General features: G+C 36.2%; 2 protein-coding genes across 5 annotated transcripts in view; one reads left to right on the forward strand and one right to left on the reverse strand.

Annotated features, from left to right (window-relative positions):
- LOC139152049 (monocyte to macrophage differentiation factor-like) overlaps positions 1-6,911 on the forward strand; it is a 43,623-nt gene extending 36,712 nt beyond the window's left edge. For both annotated transcript variants that reach the window (XM_070725138.1, XM_070725137.1), the window contains exon 7: positions 221-6,911. In XM_070725138.1, coding sequence (XP_070581239.1) covers positions 221-451 — 231 coding nt within the window. In that variant the 3' untranslated portion in view covers positions 452-6,911. The remainder of the gene's footprint in view (positions 1-220) is intronic.
- Positions 6,912-9,379: 2,468 nt separating this feature from the next.
- The window catches only part of LOC139152050 (ras-associating and dilute domain-containing protein-like), a 47,785-nt gene continuing 34,959 nt past the window's right edge, over positions 9,380-22,205 (reverse strand). For 2 of the 3 annotated variants that reach the window (XM_070725139.1, XM_070725141.1), the window contains exons 6-13: positions 18,637-18,865; positions 17,947-18,119; positions 17,280-17,430; positions 16,202-16,354; positions 13,697-15,274; positions 12,225-12,427; positions 11,598-11,737; positions 9,380-11,172 (exon numbers count right to left, since the gene is read on the reverse strand). In XM_070725139.1, coding sequence (XP_070581240.1) covers positions 11,073-11,172; positions 11,598-11,737; positions 12,225-12,427; positions 13,697-15,274; positions 16,202-16,354; positions 17,280-17,430; positions 17,947-18,119; positions 18,637-18,865 — 2,727 coding nt within the window. In that variant the 3' untranslated portion in view covers positions 9,380-11,072. The remainder of the gene's footprint in view (positions 11,173-11,597; positions 11,738-12,224; positions 12,428-13,696; positions 15,275-16,201; positions 16,355-17,279; positions 17,431-17,946; positions 18,120-18,636; positions 18,866-22,205) is intronic. The other variant, XM_070725140.1, reaches the window with a different exon arrangement.

Below are 22,205 nucleotides of genomic sequence, written 5' to 3' on the forward strand. Positions count from 1 at the left end.
AATAATATAAACATCATTGTAGCATACAAAGACAATGTCTTTTTCTTCCTATTAGCAATATCAAACCATGTTGCCTCAGATATTGCCGTCTTTGTTCTGAGTTTTCATTTTCATTCTGTTGTTTTGGCTTCAATTGTTGATTTCTTGAGAAGTGGTTGTCATGGCATGTGGTGATTATGTTGATGCATGATTCTGTGCTATCTTATCTTTACATTGGCAGCGCTCACCAGGCGACGGCCTTCAAGAGGTTGCATTTGGTGGTCTCATCTACATAGTTGGTGTCATCTTCTTCAAAAGTGACGGTGTTATTCCATTTGCCCATGCAATATGGCATCTCTTTGTAGCTGCTGGCGCCTTCTTCCACTTCTATGCCATTTCTACTTATCTGATGGGGCCTGGGCCAACTGTACATCCGGACAACACTCTCGGCGTTGAATCGGCAGAATTGTAAACTCACGTTTCATCACGCCCCTTGTCGCAGAACAGCAAGTCATGAGAATTGAAGAGCGCCCTCACACATGACATGGCAGAATTTCACGTAGAGCAAGCACTCTTTTGTTCATTGATTGCATGAACTTATCACATTGATATGTGTGAATGTTTGAAGTGAGTACCACCTGTGTTTTATTTCCCACACAACCACACTTGACTGCCCTTTTTCTTTTGTTTTTATGTTTCCAGAAAATGAAGAGCATTCAGGAATCTCAGAATTTTCAGGTCACACCAATTTGACCAATCGTTTTGCGTACTTTAAAAGTAATTTTTTATAAGTTTCAGGTCAGTTTAAACAGATGCAGGGTCATATAAAGAACAAACAAATTTCTTTTTAAACGTCACATGAATGTTTCCTTCAGTCTGTCCTATTTTTAGTTGTTCATTTATTGAAATGTTGCTCCACTGTTTTTAAGCATTTATTTTATCTATTTTTTATGGTTGAGTTTCATGATGTTGAGGTATTGCCTAAGAGATACAACTTTTATTTTGTGCTGGGAAAGTAGAAAGGAGGATTTAAAATACAGAATATATTGATATGGGGTTAACAATTTATGTCTGTGTGACATTCAAGTGTTTCTACTACCCAGTACATGATGTATCAGATACTTAAACATCCAATTGAGGATAGTATGAATGATCACTGTTAAAAGTGATTGACAGTATTATTTCTGAATTATTTCAGATTTCAAAATCAATTTTCCTGTCATACTTATGATCATCTCTCAAAAACCTCCAACTCTATCCACTACTGCCAACATCAAGTAACATTTTGCAATATCTTTGTGCAAATACAGAATGGTGTCATGAAATTTATCATTTTCATCCCACTCAGGTTTTATTATCTGTAGAAGTATAAGCAAATTGCATGGATATCTCCTAGTTATGATTGAAATGCCAAGGTCCAAATCGTACCCAGTTTCTTACAAACTGATTATTCTTTGAGGAATCTTCACTCCTGAATTTCAAAAGATTGCTTGCAGTAAAGAAATCTATTTATTTTTGAACATCCATTAATTTATTGCCAACTTTCACCACTTATACAGTGTTGAATGATTTGTAATATGAGAGTTTGCCAAAGGGTAGGTGGTGCTTGTGTAATGTTGAGAGTGCAGTGAGATTAGCTGTTTACCTTTACAGAGGTAAGTAAAATCAGTAATCAGAAATCTTGGAATAGCTGTCTTTTGCCAAGAGCAATGTATCTGTCAGTCCAACAAACCAGTGAACACCAATGGTAACCAGTGAATACCAATGGTAACCAGTGAATACCAATGGTCTTGTATGATAGAGACGGTATATATCAGCATTGAGATAGCCATTAGGTACACTTGATATACCATAACACTGGTCCTAGGGACCAGTCAGTAGAAAATATTAGCACATATAAACACACACAAACACTCTCAGATGCATAGACAGGAAAACACAAACACTTTCATATGCACACAGACTGTATGCTGATTGGAGCTGAATGAATTCTTCAATGTGAATTTTCAGAAGTCACACATTCCCATTGACAGTTTGCCAAACAACTCTACTAACACTACATTGCGCTTCTGAGGCTTTTGTCAGTTTTCCATTTTGTCATTTGTCATCTGGAGTGCTCCTCGCTCTCTGTCGATGGAGTGCACGGAATGCCTTCAGGAAAATCTTCTAGTCTATATACCAAACTGCTTATTTCTTGCACAAAGAGTGCATGATATTAGGCTGAATATTTTCCATTGATAATGAGTTATTAGCATATGATTTGCATATTTAAACAATACTCATTAATGCACCTTGCATACATGAATGCATTTATGTAGAAAATTAGACATTTGATGAGACTGTCAGTTACAACCCCTGCTATTTGTCACCCTGAAACTGCATACTCCAAATCTTTGTTCAGAATCATCGTGTCACAAACTGAACAAGTTTTGAAACGTAGCCTGACGATTTCGTTCAGACTTCATGTTAGTTTTGCCAAAATTGAACAAGTCTTTGTCAGCTGTACAACATGTGTGTGGAAAATCTTGAACTGATTTACCTGTCTCAGAGGAGAGCTATCTGAAAACAGATTTCTTATTTATGAAAATTCGAAAGGAATTTTAACCACAGTCAATGCCAGTCTTAGAGCAGAGGCTGAATAAAGTACGTATTTGAATCAGTCACTGTTGATAAATTTGAGAGCTACTCCTTGATTTGAAATAAAATCAAGAGTCATATTTTTTGAGGAAGATAAAAATCATGTCACTGAAAAGTGATACAATTGAATAAATCATCACATACCTGATCTTTCATTCTCAAGAAGGTCAGTATTTTGACTTGAAATTGTTGTTTTCTCTCCAGAGAAAACTTTTGGTGTAATAGGTTTCATAAGGTATTAACCAGAGATGTACAGATTTCCATTTTGTTGCAGTGTGTGTACTGTGAAATGTCTTTCCATTGTTCCAGTTTTTTTTTGTGTCATTGTGGAAAATTAATGTACGAAATGTGTACCAGTGACACAGTGTTCTCTTTCTATCCAAATGTAACGTTCACAAATTATGTGTTCATTTACAAACTGCACACTATGGAAATGTGTACGAGAAAATAGCAAGCACTGCGGTTCATGTCCACACAGTAGTTTCAATACTGTCAACAAACAGAAGGAATGTAATTGTACAGCTGATGTATCATAATAGTTGTCTTCTTATTTCCTAATGGAAGAATGCTGACTACTTTTCCAAGTGAAAATATTTGAATTTGACAGCATTGTGGAGATTTCTGTGCTTCTTTCAGCATGAAATACTAATACCAGGATGAAACAACCCTTGGTTATCATAATGTAATGGAAAACTTCAATTTCCAAACTTAAATTATTTGAAGCATGTCCTCCTGTTAACAACAGTGTATTGTGTGTTTAACTGATGTAGCTGACTGCATCATTTTAGATACTTCTCAAGAATTTTTTTTCATCTATACCTCACTCATGAAGTCTACACATATATATTATACATAATATATTTAACTACTATATTTCACCAATATAGACAGTGTGTTTTGAATTTTATCAAAGGTAACTTTTTTATCCAGGAAAAAAATCTATTTTACATCACTCATCAGACTTTACTTCAGAAGAGAGTTGATTTTATTCTGTCATATGTCAAACCAGGAACAAAAACTGCTACTTAGAATAAAATTTCATGGAAATCTTTGTAAGGGATCAAGTGGAGTAGATCACCAGTCAAGATGCTCTCCGGCTTCTGTTTCTCATTTATTAGATTCAGAATCATCTTTAAAATATTATATGACCACATATGATCATGTAGTACAAGTCTTATGTGTATTTTAATTAATGAACACATGTCTGTCTAGTGGTCACATGATGGCCACATGACCTTGATGTTGAACAAATTACAAGCTCCCATAGTTTGTGATTAGTTTGTAGAAGATGGTTTTAATAGATTACACTCATGCTTTCTTAAAACTTAGAAATGTTTGTAAGACTGAACAGGCATTGTGGAGTTTCATGACTGGTGATAGTGAGTTAGTTGCTAAACTTCAAAAAATAGTCCACCATATAGCCTTGTAGAAAGAATTACTTTTAGAGGCTTCAAGTACACGGCAGCCTGAATGAGCTGTTACTTAAAATTATGCTTCTGAAGGTTGAACAACCTTGGTTGGCATTGGATTTACTTACATGATTGTGTTTTCACCAGCACTTTCTAAATCTGTCCAAATTCTAGTCTAGCCAAGACTGTCTTGAAAATATGTCTTCAGAAAATGTCTTAGTGTATAAAAGAGAGTAAATATGAAGACATCAGTTTCAAGAGTCTGTGTCGATTGTCTTCAATCTCATTTCTGACTTTTCATTAGGCAACAAATATTTTATGTCATGAACTAAACAGTTCCGAAACCAGATCTGAAAATTGTCAATTTTCATCTGACATACAAATTGATTACAGAAGGAGGCTCATATGAAGACAGTCAAACATTGTTATAGAGGCTGCCATCTTGAAAAAGACACTAGCCAAAAATATTTTGATCTTTTTCACATACTTAAAATTGAATAAGCAGTGTTTGATCTGGGTTGTAAAATGCTTGTTAGTGATATGCTTGGCATAAGTTTTATCTGTGAAAGTTGTTTATATATAGAAGCCTACATTAAATTAGTGGCAAGGTTTAAGGTTTGATCAGCCTTTGTGTACAGTGTAAATACATTGAATTTTACCAGATATTGTACATATGTGATAAGTATACAGTGTATTTAATTTAAAAGGAAGTATGGTTATGATGTGTTTGTGAGTATGGCAGTCAATGAAAAAAGTCAGCCACGAATTATGTCACAGCTTCCAAAATTCAAACTCAATTGGATCTACTTATTTATGAATTATGGTAAACAATTCTTGTAAGATTGAATACCTTAAATTAACTATTTAATTATTCTATTTCTACATTTCACTTCACTTAAAGTTTGATTTTAGAAGTAAAATGTCACTTGTAATTTTCTATTATAAAGATTGAAATAAATCTGTAGGAGCTTCCAGCAAACATTGTCACCCTGCATGAGAAAAGTGGTGTTGATGTACACTGCATAGGCATTGACTTATCTACATAACCATGGAAACATGCACACTGCTTTTCAGAAGATTTTGCAATGGTATGTTTTATAACTATCATTTGCTGACATTTGAATTTTAAGGATGCGTGTAAAATCAATGTCTATGTCAGCCTACATGTGCCGTGTCCTCTGCATGTAATGGAGCAAGCATGCTGCAAGACTCAATGAAGTATTGGTCTGGCAGTGATGGGAATAGCGCCCTCTATTGTCAAAGTCCACGCCAGCAGTGTCATTTTACATGACAAGAATTAGGTCTGTACATCAGTAGGGGTTGTACTTAAAGATTTCATAGAAGTCACTAGCAGTTTTCAGATGGATTCTTAGAGAGTCCAGACAGTATACAGTATCTGGAATTTTCTTATTGTCCATATTAAATTTCTGATCTCAGAAATGATAAATTATTGAATAACACAAATTGTAAATTTTCAACCACAAACCATTCTTACAACACCAAATGAAGTACCTTACATTTAATGCCTTGAACTGTAACTTTTACCTTTGTGCGTGATTGTTTTAAGTGATTTTCATTTTAATGTATATGTTCTTAGTAATAATTTTAAGCATCAGTGTTATAAATTAAGATATTTATATTTTAATTGATGACTTATGTTGGTGTGCTAACATTTCTCAATATGTCAAATGTAGTTTATTTACAAAATCTTTTTTCACCCTGTATGGTACCTCTTCTGCATCAACTCAAGGACTTGGAAAGCCAAAACATAGTTGTCCAGTGTGATCCCACAATGCAACATTACAATCCAGTCTCATGGAGTGTACCAATTGCATTGTGGGAACAAGGGGACAGATTATGTGTGAGAATCGGGTAAATGTTGGTCAACTCACACTATTTTTGTACGAAAAAAATTGTACTGAGTCTTGTGGCAGATTTTAAGTGACATAAACAGCATTTTAAGTTTGCAGACAATTTGCATACAGAATATTAGAAAATGGAAAAGTACTGAAAATTTGATGATCATGATTATCAATCTTAGACTACATATTTAAACTCAATTATTTTAAATTTCATTTTTCTTTTTACAAATGTTAAACCAAAAAAAAAAACATGCTGTTGGTTTGATTTAGAGATTGGGCCTATCTGTCCTGTCAGAAAGGATGCCATGTCTATTTAAAAAGTATCAAATTGTGAATTCTATCATGTTGATAACACAACTGTGTATCAGGGTGATCCAATTTACTAAAGTGTGCAATTCAGAAAAGATCTCAAGTCTATTTGTGAAACATGGACATGTCATATTTCCATTAATGAAGCAATTCTGATCATTCATGATACTGAACAGTTATGAAACATACATGTTGATTTGATATTATGGGCTGGTAAGACGTACTTTAAGTGAGTTTCATCTCTCTGCTTAAACAAAACTTTGCATCAGAACATACTTATTTAGCTCAGAGCAAACAATTCCATTTTGACATCAAACACGGAAACTCAGAATTAAAATGACTGGGTACAATACTTGATACAGCACTAATGATAGATCCTTGTGCCTGCATTTTTAGCAAAGCGGGCCTGACATGAGGTTTCAACACTTAAACATTATCTTTTCAGAATGATACAGATTTACAAATCATGAATATTTTAGTGTGGTATCTTCCTGACAATTCACAATTACTTTCTGTATTTTAACATGTCCTTTCAAGAATTGGACTTCAAAAAATTGTTCATGTCTCCGGATGTACTTTTTGTGATATCACGGTTTGTAGTGGCCTTGATGCATGCGTCTCCGTCCTTCACCAGTCTATTATATTGTGTGTGTATCATGAACTATTCCAGACATGTCAGCTGAAATAAACACATCTTGATCTTAATGAAAGAGAACATTGACACTGCAGTGTGTTGTTTGTGAGAGGAGAAATGTCTGTTAGAATGTTGATAGCCCCTACTCCAAATGAATGAAGGTATATCGTTCAGCTCTCACCGCCCTCAAGCAATCACAAAAAGTGTTCTGCATATTTGTTAGAAGATGACTTTGGTAAAGCTAATTTACATGACAAAGGTATAGAGACCATATTGGAGATATGAAGCCATATTGATTTGAAATTAAATTTTGTCACGCCTTCATAAGTACATTCTCAATATAAGAATTGAAAGGCAGGAAGATCTCAGTATGTTGTGTTATCAGAAGTTATGTGATACAATCAACAGTACTAGCTGCATTGGAAATGATAGCAGCATTAAGTTGTGAAATTAAGTTAAAGCGCAGTGGTCATTGCGCTGCGCGTGTGCGATTTTTTTGTTGATAAACATATATGTTTTTAAACATAAGTCTTCTCAACTTCAATCGGAGTGAGATGGGAGTGGTCCCTCACTTTGTTAAGGCCTTTGTAAGACTCAACATCATGCAATAGTAAAATATTAAGATTGGAAACGAACTTCAGTGGTGTATTTCTATCTAAAAATTCATGTAAGGCTACGAACATTGAGATACTCGGCACATTATGTCGCTGAGTTTACTGCACGCAGTCACAGTGAACAAATGGGTTTGATCGCGTGCGGTCACGCTGGTTGTACACAATGTTATGTACAGTACAGTAAAAATACATCAACATTGTATATATATATATATATATATATATATATATATATATATATATATATATATATATATATATATATATATATATATATATATATATATATATATATATATATATATATATATATGTAGACCAGCAACAAGCACAATACCTAACACAAACATTACACACATGACCATGATCGGCAAACCAGAGCAGGACACGGGAGATGCTGTCGCTTCGATAACGGAGAAGGTCACCGCGTTGACGTACATGGATATAAGAGAATCCGGTCCCGGTACCGGCCCCGCAACATCTTGGCCCACGACCCACTGTTGATCACCATTTCTTACTTCTTCTAGTAATACGTGGCAAGAAATAGTCAAATGATAGGACACAATAGACAAAACGAGCGGGTTTCCGTGGCATTTGGCAGGAAAATTGCACGGCTACACATAGGGACGTATTGAGAGATCCTGTGCACGGTCATGGCAGTGATCCAACGCCGGCTAGCCAGTGTAGGCCTACCGGTGCTACGCAAACTTATTTGTTGCCGGGTAGGTCTGAATCCTCTTTCAAATGAGATAACCCCCACATAACAAGAAGCCCTATGAAAGGTCCTTCGCTTGACTTGATACCTGTACCCTGAATTCTCGTTTGCATCCCCAACGGAGTAAACTTCGTAGTGTAGTTGGATTCTCCACAACCGAGTGTAGCGCGCCATATACCCGGTTCTCTTGACACCGACGTTCATGCAGACCACAGAACAGATGCTTCTTGCTGCAGCGGGCATTGCTCTGCGAGCTGTAGATTTCTGTAGCTTGCGTTTTTGTCAATTTTACTCCTGTTGGGCCTCTTGAATGAAATTTCTCGTCCTTGCTAGCGATGTCGTAGACCAGAGCCCGGTCACTGATAGTCTGTTGGCATATAAACGCCTACGAGTAAGTGTTCAGCTCCATGGCTCGAGCGAGCCCCATTCAACTGATTCATGAAAATCATGATCAAATGTAATCTCAATCCAGCGTGTAATTACTGTTCAATATTCAGCAGATATTTAACTTAGATTAATTGACCGTTTATTGCGTGTTAGATTGGTAAGTTGGTAATGCTTTTGACATATCAGCCGCCATTTTAACAAGCGGCAATATCGCAAACATAATAATCAATCTGTAACCTCATCAACATTCTCGGATATGTTGTCAACAAGGGGGGACCCCAGGAGCATGCGCAGCGCGACGACCACTGTGCTTTAATATTCATGATGACAATCCAAAAATATATTTGCACACCAAAATGTATTATTTTTAGCTTCTTGAAAATGTATAGTATGTGTAATGGCCAGGTTATTTGGACTATGACTTATTGGCTTTAACAATCTGGTATGGGTTGATGCTTTGCAAAACCAAACTATGTAAATGTGATGTCTCTCATACATGTAAATTTATTGAAATTTCTCACTTGTTTTTGAACAACTTAGTTTACACTCCATGCAAAGTTCATTCTCTATTAATGCTTAACTGTTGACAGCCGCTTGTTGCGTGATAGCCTTTGCTAGTCAGTACAACCTGAATACTTTGCTTGGAGCCTTCAGCTCTTGGTTGTGGAAAAGAGCATAATTCACACTACTGTGCAGCACTTGCCACTCTGGCTAGGTTTGTATTTTAGGCTAAGAAGGCATAAAGGACTGTTGACAGTCTACACTTATACACAGCCTAAGTTAATCTCATGAAACTTAAAGAAAGTGACAAGTGTTTTAAATAAGTACTCATCTTCTGAGAAAATCATTTGATGTTTATTTACAAGGTTCACAATAAAAGAAGAACTGTAGCACTCAATAAAACAATTATTCAATAAATAAGTTTACCATTGAAAACACATGGTTTAAATTGACCTTCAAAGGAATATTTCACAACCACTTGATGCACTCATAGAAAAAATAATACTGATCAAATACATACAAAAGTGCAACAAAATGTAACTGTGATTGAGCACGCTACACTGACATGTGACTGACTTGATAAATGCCGCCCTCTAGAGGTAACGTCTCTTGATCCTAACAGCTTTGAGGTAAGTACAACTGTGGATCAGTAACAGTAGACAACACAAAATTCAAGTGTCAGTGTTATGACATAGAAAAGCACAGAAACTACCGCAGTCTCTTGATAGTATCAAAGTCTTGATTTGCAGGAAAACGTCATGTAAATAGTTGATACAGAACAAATGCTGGGACATCACCAGCATTAATGAACACATTATGTACATACAAATACTCAGGCAAATTGTACAATTGGTACAATAATTGAACCAACTATGAAAATAATTATAAAGGCCACTGGCTATAATTTGTAAGTAAATTTTTGTATCTTGTCTTCATATTCTAGTAAATTTCACTTGCAAACAAGCTCAATTGTGAAGTCATGATTGTCTGCATATAGCAAGGGCATATTTGTCCCAGCTAATATATGAACAACACTTTAATGAAAATTATTTTTACATTAGCAGTACATATAAGTTTTGTATTTAACAGTAATATTACATTAGTTTTGAGTTACAGTGAAATTTGCACACCTTTAAAACTTCATATTGGAATTCTACACGTGTCCAATGGAGCCCACTACTTCCTTGCTGTACAAGACTCAATACTTAAAGTCTTAGGGAAAACTCTGATGACATGTGTTCTGTGAGGAGTGCATTACAAGCAAGTTTCAGCATTCACAATGTGAAAACAACTACATGAACTATGAAAGGGACAACCCAAGTAAAAGGTGAGGTACAGTTGTCAATTTCCAAGAATGACAATGACTTTGTTATTACAATGTTGGGAGTATTGATGACATGTGACACAGGCTATGACTTTGCTGTTTGTACGAACATTCATATCAGCTACATGTTTGACCATGTTGAATACATACATCAACATTGTAACTCAAGCTCACTGATTACAATAAATATGTTCCATTTTTTCTTGTGATTGCATACTGAACATCTCTCTCTGTACATGGCTCACATACTGAGTAATTTCAAATGCCTGGAAAAACTGACAAATATCAGCTTACTGGACATACCATAAAACAACCCTTGAGGAATGTCATGGTGTATCTGTTTGCCTCACCTATTATTGAATAAACATTAAAATATTCAAATTTTGTACTATTTCTTCACAACTTGATTATCAGTGTCTTTGAGAATCCTACTCAGTTTTTAACTCTTCCACCCCCACACACCAATGTATTGATCCAACAATACCATTGAAAATAATGGGTTGGACCAAGAACCAATGATGACAGGGTTTGGCAATCAGGATATTCATATAAGTACAACAATGGGAAGATAGGGACTTCTGGTAAGCTGAAGAAATCTTATATCCCAATATAAACCTGGTATTGTCTGATCTCTATGATTATATTACGCCAGATCCTTGTATTCTGTTCTGTAGAAGAGTAAATGCCTGTTGCCATGCACACTAACATGCTGATGCTGTAATTTTCATCGCCATAGAGATATCAGACTTGGCAACCAGAAACCTCAATCTTGGTCCAGCATTTCTAATTAACTGCATTGCGCTGAAAGACAGAAATGGATAGACGGTAATCTGTCAATGATATCATGTCAAAATACAATTGTAAAATAATATGTTTGATGAGCAAAAAATGTTATTAACAAGAAGTTGGTTTATGTGATAAAACTTTCATCTTTTTGTTTTGATGTTTTCTTTTTTTCATCAAGCTGTGAAAACTGACATCAATAACTGAGTCTGACACTGCAAAGCATTGATCAAACTCATGAGTAAATCCTGATATCATATTCTTTGATTTCAATATCACTGTTTTTACCCACAAAAATTGTCTGCAAGTGTACTTAAGTATAAAAACTTACAACTGCATGTTACTTCACATCTCACATTTGGGTTGCACCATAATTTGTGTTGGTGACAGGTAAAAACATTTTTTGAAAGTGTCTGTCTCTTCTTGTCTTCACATGTACATACCTTTGATAATCTGCACCCACAAGACTTGTGCCGTTGACAGCCAGAATTCTGTCTCCCAATCTCAGTCTGCCATCTCTTGCTGCAGCTCCCTTAGGTAACAGAGTACGCACATAGATACCAGCTGACCTCAATGGTGTGTACTGTGAAAGGGTTAAGAAGAATTTATACATTACTACTCATCACGTTTCAACATGATAAGAGTTTGTTTAAAAAATAGTGCATCATTGTATCTTGTCAAAAAGTCATTTCTTTAAAATGTGTATTAAGGAAGTTTTGAAATATGTTTGTAGTGTGGCCATGCAAATTTTTTGGATTTGAATTAAAGTTTTTATTTTTGGGGGAGAAAATTTGGCACTTTGAATACCACTTTTAAATGACGCATTTTGGGCAAAGATACATGCAAGTAGAATGAAGTGAGTCTGAATGGCTAGCTAAGGATGCTTAGCAGTGTATAGAACAATAGGCGCATCTGCAGAAAACCAGACTCAACCATCATTGTCAAAACAATAAGGGTTTTCTGAGGGGACTCCCTATGATTATGTTAATTTGTAAAAATCTCTAATGTGGGCCCACTCTTTTTTAGTCTTGCCCATAGATGAACAGAAAGTGATAAATATAATGTCTTACAAGTCCGTCTATAAGTCCTAAACCAATTCCATTGTCTTCTTTGATCAGATCCACTACAAAGACGTCATCTTGTGCATCGCTGGCATCTCTCATACCTTCCACCTTCTCCACGCACTGTTTCTGTGTATCAGACATGGTGTTCCGATGCAACAGTAAGTCCATCTCGGACTCAGTCACTCCGCCTGTCAGGAATGGAGAAAATACTGGAAAATAGAAATGGCATATCGAGATGTTCATGTGTGTGTTTACTGTTGTCAAGACAACAAACAGGAATGATGTCAGACTTGTGAGAACATAACATACACTAAACCATGATGCATTGTAACCATTACAAACCCCATACTGACAGGTACTCAAACCTGCACATCATGTTAAGACAAGTACTACATCTTTCTCTTTAACTACAGTGTTTATCTTACCCACTAAATACTTGCCTGTAACAACCTGTAACTCAAGTACATTATCTTAAATTTCAAACTGGTATCCATGTCTTTGCAATGTTGCTGCTTGTAATATTCAGTTCCAAATTACAGTTTTAAACCCATAACTGAAATATCTCTGCTTACTTTGCATCATTCGCACAGTAACACAAGAAGAAAGGGAATTGAGTGCAAACATTACAGTGCAATGGAGAAATTCTTAATCAATTCATATTACAATGTGCAAGAGTTTTCACAGCTTGTGGGTGTAAAAAGTTACATCATAGCCACAGAGCTGAACAAATCTTCAAGATTAGTTTCATGATATATCTGTGACAAAACTGTTTTTCAGTTCAACATCAAATATATTTGCAACAGTAATTGATAATGAAACATACAACAACAAAAATTACACAAAATGTGATGACAATGAAACAAAAATCTTACACAAAGATAGACTCACTGGTATTACAAAGAAATCATTGATCAGTGTATCAGAAGTTGCCATGCAATACGTTGGCAGAATATTGGTTGAATTTATCAAAGGGAGTCAAGTTCATTTCTTTTATGTGAATCAATGAAGCTAAACACTCATTTCTACCAAATTTTTTTCATGCAGTGACAAGTTGGTCTGAAACACTCTAAAGCTAACTTTCCCAGGGTGAAATTTGTTAAGATTGTACAATTTCATCGAGTATGAATTTGGACATGGTTAGCAAACATTAAAGTGAGTTTTGATTGTTCCTTTAACAAAATAGAGAGGAAAATTCTGAGTTCCCTGCAAACCTTCTGTTGACCAATCAAGATTTCTATAAACAAACACAATCCTTTAATGCACAGCAGGCAGACAGAAATGTTGAAAATGTCAAAAAAAAAATGTCACACTTACAATTAGATACGAAAGCAAACAAAAACACTAATCTATTAAAATAATAAAAATACAACACAATTTAAACATTAAAAATAATCTTACAAAACACATCTGAATTAGGACTTTTATTGGTTTCTTTTAAGAACACAGCACGGCATGGATAACATATCACCTAGACTTACCAGTACAATTGTCTACATCATTGCTAATATCTTCAGTCTGTCCATCCCTATCATCATGTTTCACCGTTTGCACATAATCTAAATCATTATCTGTACTATATTGCACTTTCTTTGTCTTGGGTTTCACTGAGGAGCCTGTGGTGTTGGTGGGTAGAGGAGGGGGTGATTGTGATGTGAGTGAAGAGTTATCGGACATGTCTCTGGGTTTCTGTCCCTGCACCAGAGCTAGTGGTTTGGATGATAGGGAGGGTGCAGGGGTGGGTGCCCTGAAGTGCTGCGGCTGTTGTTGCTGCTTCTGCTGGAGGAGATGATGTTTCTGCTGCTGCATCTGCTGCTGTTGTTGTAGCTGATGTTGAAGCTGCTGTTCTCGTTGTATCTGCTGTTGCTGCTTCAAGATTTGGTTCTGCAGTTGTTGTTGCTGATGAGGTCTGCCAGTCAGTATAGGTATGGGTTTGTCTCTGTTTGGAGGTGTTATGGCCAGTATGGGAATGCTACCCTGGTAGTGATGTTTATCATCAATGCTGTGATCAATCGTGATTTCTCCATCACTTGTCTTGCCTTGGATTTGTTCCTGAGAACCTAACCTGCTTCTAGGAAGTTGGTCAAGTGACCCACTCCTCAATATGCTTTTCTGTATCTGCTCAAGAGAACCTGTTCTATTTCTCTGCAGCTGCTCCAGTGAGCCAGTCTTGTTCCGTTGAAGTTGCTCCAGAGAGCCTGTCCTCCTTTGTGGTAAACTACTGTGATATGGTATATCCTTGATCTCTATCTCTTTGTTGTCATGGGAAACAGTTGTGTCTGTTTCATCAGTGTTCTCTTCCTCTTCAGGTTCATACGGCTCATCATAGTCGTGATGAACACGTACAATGTGGACCAAGTTTGCAGAGTTATCAAAGCGTACTGAATTCTGAGCACCCGCCATAGCTTGTTGTTGAACACTGACTGTACCGTCCTGATGGTAGACATAAACTTGTTCATTTCCATTGAAACTGACGTGTTGATTGTTTAACCTCTTGACCTCATACAATCCATCTTCTTGTTTCCATGACACCTCATATCTGAACTCCTCGTTACCATGGCTCCCATTTGCATTGCTATGGTACTTGTGCTGCGGCACTGGAGGTCTGTACTGCTGACTGATAGCTGACTTTGCAAGATGGCTGCCATAGGGTGGTGGGGGAGGGTACTGCTTTCCATGCTGCAGGTTGCCAGGGCTGCTGTTGCTATATTTAGGTGACTGGTACTGGTTGTAAGTGTGGTTGCTATGACTACTGTGGTACTGTTTGCCCTGATAGCTATACTGTGGTGAATGAAACTGTTGTTGTACATGGTTTGTAGGCAAGGTACTTGTACTGCTACTCCGAACTCTGTGTGAAGAGATTTCCTCATAATTACCTTTTGACATAGAATGTCTGTGGATGTCCTCGTATGACCTGGAACCTCTGTTGCCAGGGGAGATGCCATTGTATCCACTGGTAACCTGTGCTCTCAGGGCATCGTTTTCAGCGAGTTCCTTCCTGACAAGACTTGCCATCAGTCTATCAGCTGACTCTTGAGGCTCAGTAGCTACCACCATGCCTGTGATAATTTGGAAACTTGATCAATATAATTATTGCAATAGATTACACATTCCAAATCTTTAGTTTTTTTCACTCATTCATTCAAGTTTTGCTGCTGTGGAAACTGTAATTTCAACTAAATAACAAAAAACAAAACATGAATATGCAACTATTTTTAATGAAAATCTGCAAAACAAACATCAATGTACGATAAAGATCGTCATATGTCTTAGGTATAAAATGCCAAGTACAACTGCAAGATATTTAAGAGGTTACATACTAGGTAACAAAACGTACAGTTTTGGCAATATCAAAGAATTTGTAGGTGTAGAAAACATGCCACAATACTGGATAATTGGATACATTAACAGTAATAATCTGGGGCATGACATCACAAAATTCATTGGAACTGACAAAGCTATAATATTATTAAGCAATAAACCACACCAAGCGATGGTATACCACAAGATTTTGACCAGTTTATGCTATATGTTCATGAGCAAAAGCAAGTGCATGTATGGAGTGAACTGGTCAAACTTGAGTAGTATACCAGTTGCTTAGGTGGATTATTGCTGGCATTAATTGTCAAAAAAGGAATTTTTCTCTGACTGAGAGCCATTGCCTGTTTCAACTGTGCTATATTGCGATAATAGCATACTGTTATTGCATATCTTGACCAATCAGATTGCACTATTTGCACCATCAATATATCGGTGTGATATAATAGTGCATAATGCACAGAACTTTGCAAATACTCATTTGCAGATACCATCTTTAAAGGTTTCTCTGCATCAGTTAATAACAGCTAAAAAGTGCCAGAAAACCACTTCAAGTACCAAAAATAATCATATGTTCAAACCTCATACTACTGCCACATTGATTTCAGTCAACAGTCACAGAGAGTACAGTTGACAATTCCACATAGTTGGTTGGTTAACATACTCACCAGTGTAGATAGTGATATTGGGAAATGTATCAGCCAAAGTCTGAAGATGATCATAAAATGTATCATCCTTGACAGGGTTATCTAGATCCATGATAAATTCACTGTTTGGTAGAACCAATGGGGGGTGATTGTTGAAACTTTCCAAGATGTCCGCTGAAGGTAAAATTGACAAATAAAGTAATGAAAGTTACTTATGAAGACTGCTGTCTTATGCAGGAAATATGCCAATCTTTTGACATAGTTGGTGAATTTGAACATTTGATCTCATTGAGTTGGTGAATTTGAACATTTGATCTCATTGATGCTACAAATTAGCATACCAAAGTACCGGTATTAAAGATCTTTTTAGAGGGCGCTGTTCATGACTCTCTTCAAACAATTCTATGAAACTGCCAGCATTTCTGGAAAGAATACATCTCTTCATGCTTTGTATTGTAGGTTTACATTTAATCTTGGGATTCATTTCAGTATAGGGACAGGAATCAAATAATTTCTACCTATGTTCTATTGATGAGGCACTTTTCACCCAGATTTGATGCTTCTATCACAACATAGGTTACTGACGTTCATTGCACACCAAAGCCTAAAACAGTACCTTTCACCATCGTCATAAACCATGCGCCTCTTTACGGCAACTTAGCGCTACCTGTTACTTGATTTTTGCGTAGGTCAGCAGAGCGGAAATTATGCTCTGGCTCACGAGAATGCCTTTCACAGGTAAGATAATTGCCTTCAAGTCTTTGTCTAGAGACTCTACTTTCAACTTGTATCGTTTTGATAACAAGCAATTGCAAATAATTGGAAAAGAAAACAACACTTCATGACTCAATCTTGTACTATTATATAATTGTAACAACAGTGGAGTTCCAATATTAGCTTAGGGGGTCTTCAGAACAACTAAAACAAGTTGCCCTGAGTAGATCTAACTGATTTCCAAACAAATACAACACCATGGAATAGTGACTGGAATAAAATCCACAGCACGATAGGAATTTTTAGATTTCCCTATAGTGCGATACATGTTTTGTTTTACACACACTTGCCTTCCAGAATCTTGTAAATGTAAATTGTAACTTACCAGTTCTAAGGGCAAGTTCTACCTGGTCTGGTGGTGGAAACCAACCCCTTGGTCTGGCTTTATTGCTACCAAGCTGATATTCACTGAGAATCTGTTGAACCTGAGCTGCATTGAGTGATGGGAAGTCTTTCCGAATGACATTCCAATCCAACTGGAAGAGAAGGGAGTAGAATTCTAATTTCCCCCCAAACTTTGTAATTTGATAAAATTTGATAAGCAGTTATCAAATAAGAGAAACTTGCACTGAATTAAAGGGTAACAATTGGCGACTCTCTGAGGAAGTTTAAGTTTGGCAACCTTTCCTTTTGAGAAGTTTACTTTAAAACATAAAGTTTTCACAAGTTAGACACTGCAAACATTTAAATGTCTCCCTGCAATCATCTCCCTTGGTCAAGTTGTCTAATGTTAATACTAGAGACAAAATAATTTTGTGGGCTACACCAAGAGTTTCACCACATATTACAGCTCTCATAACCACACTTGAATATATGCCAATATTTTTGATGGATGGATGGATTTATATCAGGAAATGGGGTGAAAGGGTTAAAGAGTCTTGGATTTTAATAGACATGCTACATCATGGTAGTACTCATTCAAATAGGTTACCTGTATGGTGTTAGTAACTCTTGTGTGTATCTCAATAATAGCTGTTAACTTCCAAACTTACATTGAGGAGTTGTACTTTTGGTGTTGCTAGGAGATCAGCTGCAGAGGACAGAGTGCGTAGAAATGTAGATGCTTCCTGCATCAGTTCATGTTCCTGGGCCCAGGACTCTATCTGATCTAAGTTACCTCTGATCTGAGCTCCTTTAGACCACTTGTAGAATTTACCACCAGCACCTGAATGGAATAAATCACCAAGCAATATTTCTGCCATAATCACAATTACTGTTTCAAAGCTTTTTGGGTTCCTATACTCTGTAGACTACAGATATCTTTTATACTACATATACAGATACATATGCACAGACAGTCCAATTTACATCTTTTGCAGTTTGTAGAATTTGTGAGGATCAGTCCAACTAATAGTCAGTAGATGCAGAAGAAAAAAAAGTGGCCGGACTTGAAGAATATAAAATTTTGATTTGGTAAAACAACTCAAGTCCTCACACATGGTAAAAAGGGGCTGTTTATTGTTTAAAATCCAGGTTTTTGGCAATAAATAGACCCTTTTTACCATGTGTGAGGACTTGAGTTGTTTTACCAAACCAAAATTACATCTTCATCTATTAAACTCACTTATTTTCACCAAAAAAGATCCTTTAAGGAAAGTTCTAAAAATTGACTTAATTGCCTCATTATTACTGTATATTTCACTTTATCTTTGGAAGACTAAAAGATATGCCGTAGATCTCACCTCTCTCCATTAGCATATTAAACAATGATGCATTTGTGAAGAACAACAGATATGCAAATAGCTGGCGGATGATTTGTGGATGAACCTGTAAGTTATGGACCAGGTCAAAGGTCGTCTGGAAGATGGCAATGACACTTTCCACTCTGTGTACTTTGCTGTTCTCTTTGCTTTCATCTTCATCCGTGAATGGATTGCTGTCTAATACTGCTGGTAATGCAATGTACAGGGTCTAAAATAAGATATGATAAGACAGTTTTATTGACATTGTTTTTAAAATGTTACAAAGTAGCAAACTTTGTAAGATACTGATGAATGCATAATCTCCTGAAAGAAAAGTTTGTATATCCTAATCCCCTAATCCAGTGTTTGCTTTAACCTTAAAGGGCTGTCATATTTCCCACCAAAATTTTAGTGCAACATTTTACCAGTTTTTATAAATTTTTCTGTAATTGTTTTGATAATTTTGAACCAAACCGATATCACATTTCTTTGGCTACAGTTTTTCATCTAAATTTTGGCAAAAATCTGAGAAAAATTTGACTGGGGTTACATTTTATAAAGGCGACAAAAATTGATTTTGGTGCTCAAAGGGTCAATGGTTTGCTGCAGCTGCTGCTCTAAAGCTTTACTCTTTGATAACTGATATCATTTTATACACTTTTCTCAAGTTTTTAAAAACCTATGAGAAAACTAAATTATCTCTTGAAATGGAAAAAAATTAATATCTTTTCAATGTGTCACCTTTCTAAATTCTCAAAACATCGCTCAGAGAGAATTTAGAAAGCTGACACATCAGAAATTTAAAAAATAAACATACAATTATAATTAAATTTTCTACATTCAAGAAAATGAAAGATTGCAAATGTTCCATTTCAAAGCTTACTACACAGAGATAAAGATGCGTCACAATATTCATAATAGTCATAATATTCAAAAGAATTTATGTCAGTGTAGATTCTACATTTGTATCGTAGAATTTAAATTTGGCAGATTTTGTTTCTTGAAAGAAAGAAATACTGCGTAACTTTTGAACACAACACTCCTTGGAGTATGGGTGCAGCTACCTTGAAACCAATAAAGCTAAGTCAAATTATAATGCTGAAAGAGGAATAGGTCATATGGCAACGGCACAAATAACTTGTTACCATGACAACTGATGTTAAGGCAGTTTAAACCACTCACATTTGTGACAGCTAGAACCTTATCTCTGACCTCATTCAAGACACAAAAGCTGTACTGCTTACATTACATTCTTTTTAAACTCTAGGGTTAAAGAGAGTTGAATTGATCACAATACCACAGAATGGACACAGAGAATTGAATTACAGCCAAGAGAACAATAAACACACAACAATCTCTTCTTCTAAGACTCTATTGTTCAAATTGTTTGTTGCAAGCCAGTTATAAAGAGTAGCAGTGTAGCTCCAATGGTGAAGGTTTTTTCCCATGACAGTATACAGAGTGGGTGACTGGTATATGATTTTTCCAATTTGCAACACAACTCTAATGGGAAAATATTCATAATATTCAATATTACAACTACCAGTAAATCAGGCAGCAACAACAAGCACATTCAGAATTTCACTGCAAAGAAAATTTTAAAATTTTACTGTCATTCTACTTTCACTGTATCTTACCAAAACATGTGTAGAATGAAGAATGTTTACAGAGAAGTGAGTGCAGTGAAAACAGTGGAAAGTAATATCAAGTGAATGTTGAGTATTCCAGCATTGCATTTGTCTTCTCTCCCTAAACATTTTCCACTAAATTCCATGCATTGTTCCCTAAGTCATGATATTTGCCAAGAAATAATATACACATTTGTTTTCCTTTGACGAGTAAGCTGAAAAGAGACATGAATATGTTGTCAAGAAAAATAGTTTCAGTTGGAAAAAAACAGTACCTGATAGAAACAGTTTGACAGAATTACTGATTATCAGAAAGCCTACAGGTTACAGCAAAATTTGTGGAGGGACCGGTTAGAGCAAAAGGGAAAAAGACTGTATCACTAATACAGCTATTCAAGATGTACATGTTTCTGCCGGTCACAACATGCCTTACAGTTTAAGAAATACACCTGCACAATGACAATGAAGTGAAGCTGCTGAACTTTTAGTCCTAATTGGTACTTGAAGTTTCTCAAATCTGGGTTTAACTCACATGCTTTTTTCATGAAATCTGCTGATAATGGAGTCAATGGTGAATGGTGAAAGGACCAAATCCTGAAATCAATAGCCTGGAACATCTTCCCATGCCCTGACCTGGATTCTACTATTGCACTTGGAGTTCGTTTTTCTATATGGCTAGATTTTGGACAGACTGGTATTAGATTTTCCTCATAGCTGTATAATATGTGGCCCAAATCATCCTTTGATGTAAATTTTGAACTATCTCAGAAATTCTGCCAACTCAAACATGTTCCATCATTAACTGTGAAAGACAAGCCCTAAACCTATGTATAAGTGGAACTGGTATAAACACTCTGTGACCTAGGGTTCCTGTATCCAATTCTTTACATGTTATGCCTGTAAACAGTGACAGCTTAAGCAGACTGTTACCCAGCAAACACAAGTACTGAACTAAACAAAGTCCATCAATAGAAATAAGTTAAACATTATCATGGGAAGACCATTCATTGATATAAAACGAAGTAATGCAGTGTTTTCTCTGCATGTTCATTGAAAGGGGCACTTTCTACCCATTCATCAAAATTAGGGGGCAGACTTGACATTTTAAGGGGCAGTCACTTTTGATGTTGATTTTGCCTTCCTAGGAATCGCTTCCTAGATATCATAATGATCGTCATCCAGTTCAGTTGTGTCGTCAATGTCGCATGTGCACCCATATTAACATCCACATTATGATATTTTTCAGCTTGTAATGTGCTTGGTTGCTCTCTATCTTCTGTCGATTTGATACCAGCAAGATTCCCTGACTCAGAATTTGACGTATTTGTTCCCTTCGACATGATTTGGTCTGAATATGGGGGGGAGTTAAATCCATGAAAATATGCACACAAAATACTAAAGCTGGAATTTTCCCAAATTCCATTATTGATACACACCCTGACACAGTCCGCTACACTATGCGCTTGGGTCACCCTAATATATTAGTATGTGTCTTTGCTTGCTGTGTTTTGTGCGTGATTTCTGTGCTGTCAGTAACTTTTTCAGGGCAGACAATGGCTCAAAATGCACAATTTGTGCAATCGCGCAGTCGAGAGAAAACCCTGAGTAATGTTATATTTTTTTCAAGTTTCCTTTTTATACATAAAATAACTTCTTGATGCATCCAGTTTGTATAATCATATGCTGACTTCAATACCTTGCATCAAATCAAGTTTAGAAACTTTAGACTTGTAAATATTTCTGTTTGGTTTGTCATGCATATCCCCTGTACAAGCTGTATGTTGGAAATTGAATGACAACTGCCTGAAGAGCATTTCATCATGCACTTAACATCCTCAGTAAAGCACATATGCTGTTAGGTAGGACTTTGACGGTAGCATTTTCTGTTTTGACTCATAGCTATTAAAATTTATCTCTGGAACTATCTCAGAGATGAAAAGC

The sequence above is a fragment of the Ptychodera flava genome, chromosome 15 (assembly GCF_041260155.1).
Source record: "Ptychodera flava strain L36383 chromosome 15, AS_Pfla_20210202, whole genome shotgun sequence".
In the NCBI taxonomy this organism is placed as follows: domain Eukaryota; kingdom Metazoa; phylum Hemichordata; class Enteropneusta; family Ptychoderidae; genus Ptychodera; species Ptychodera flava.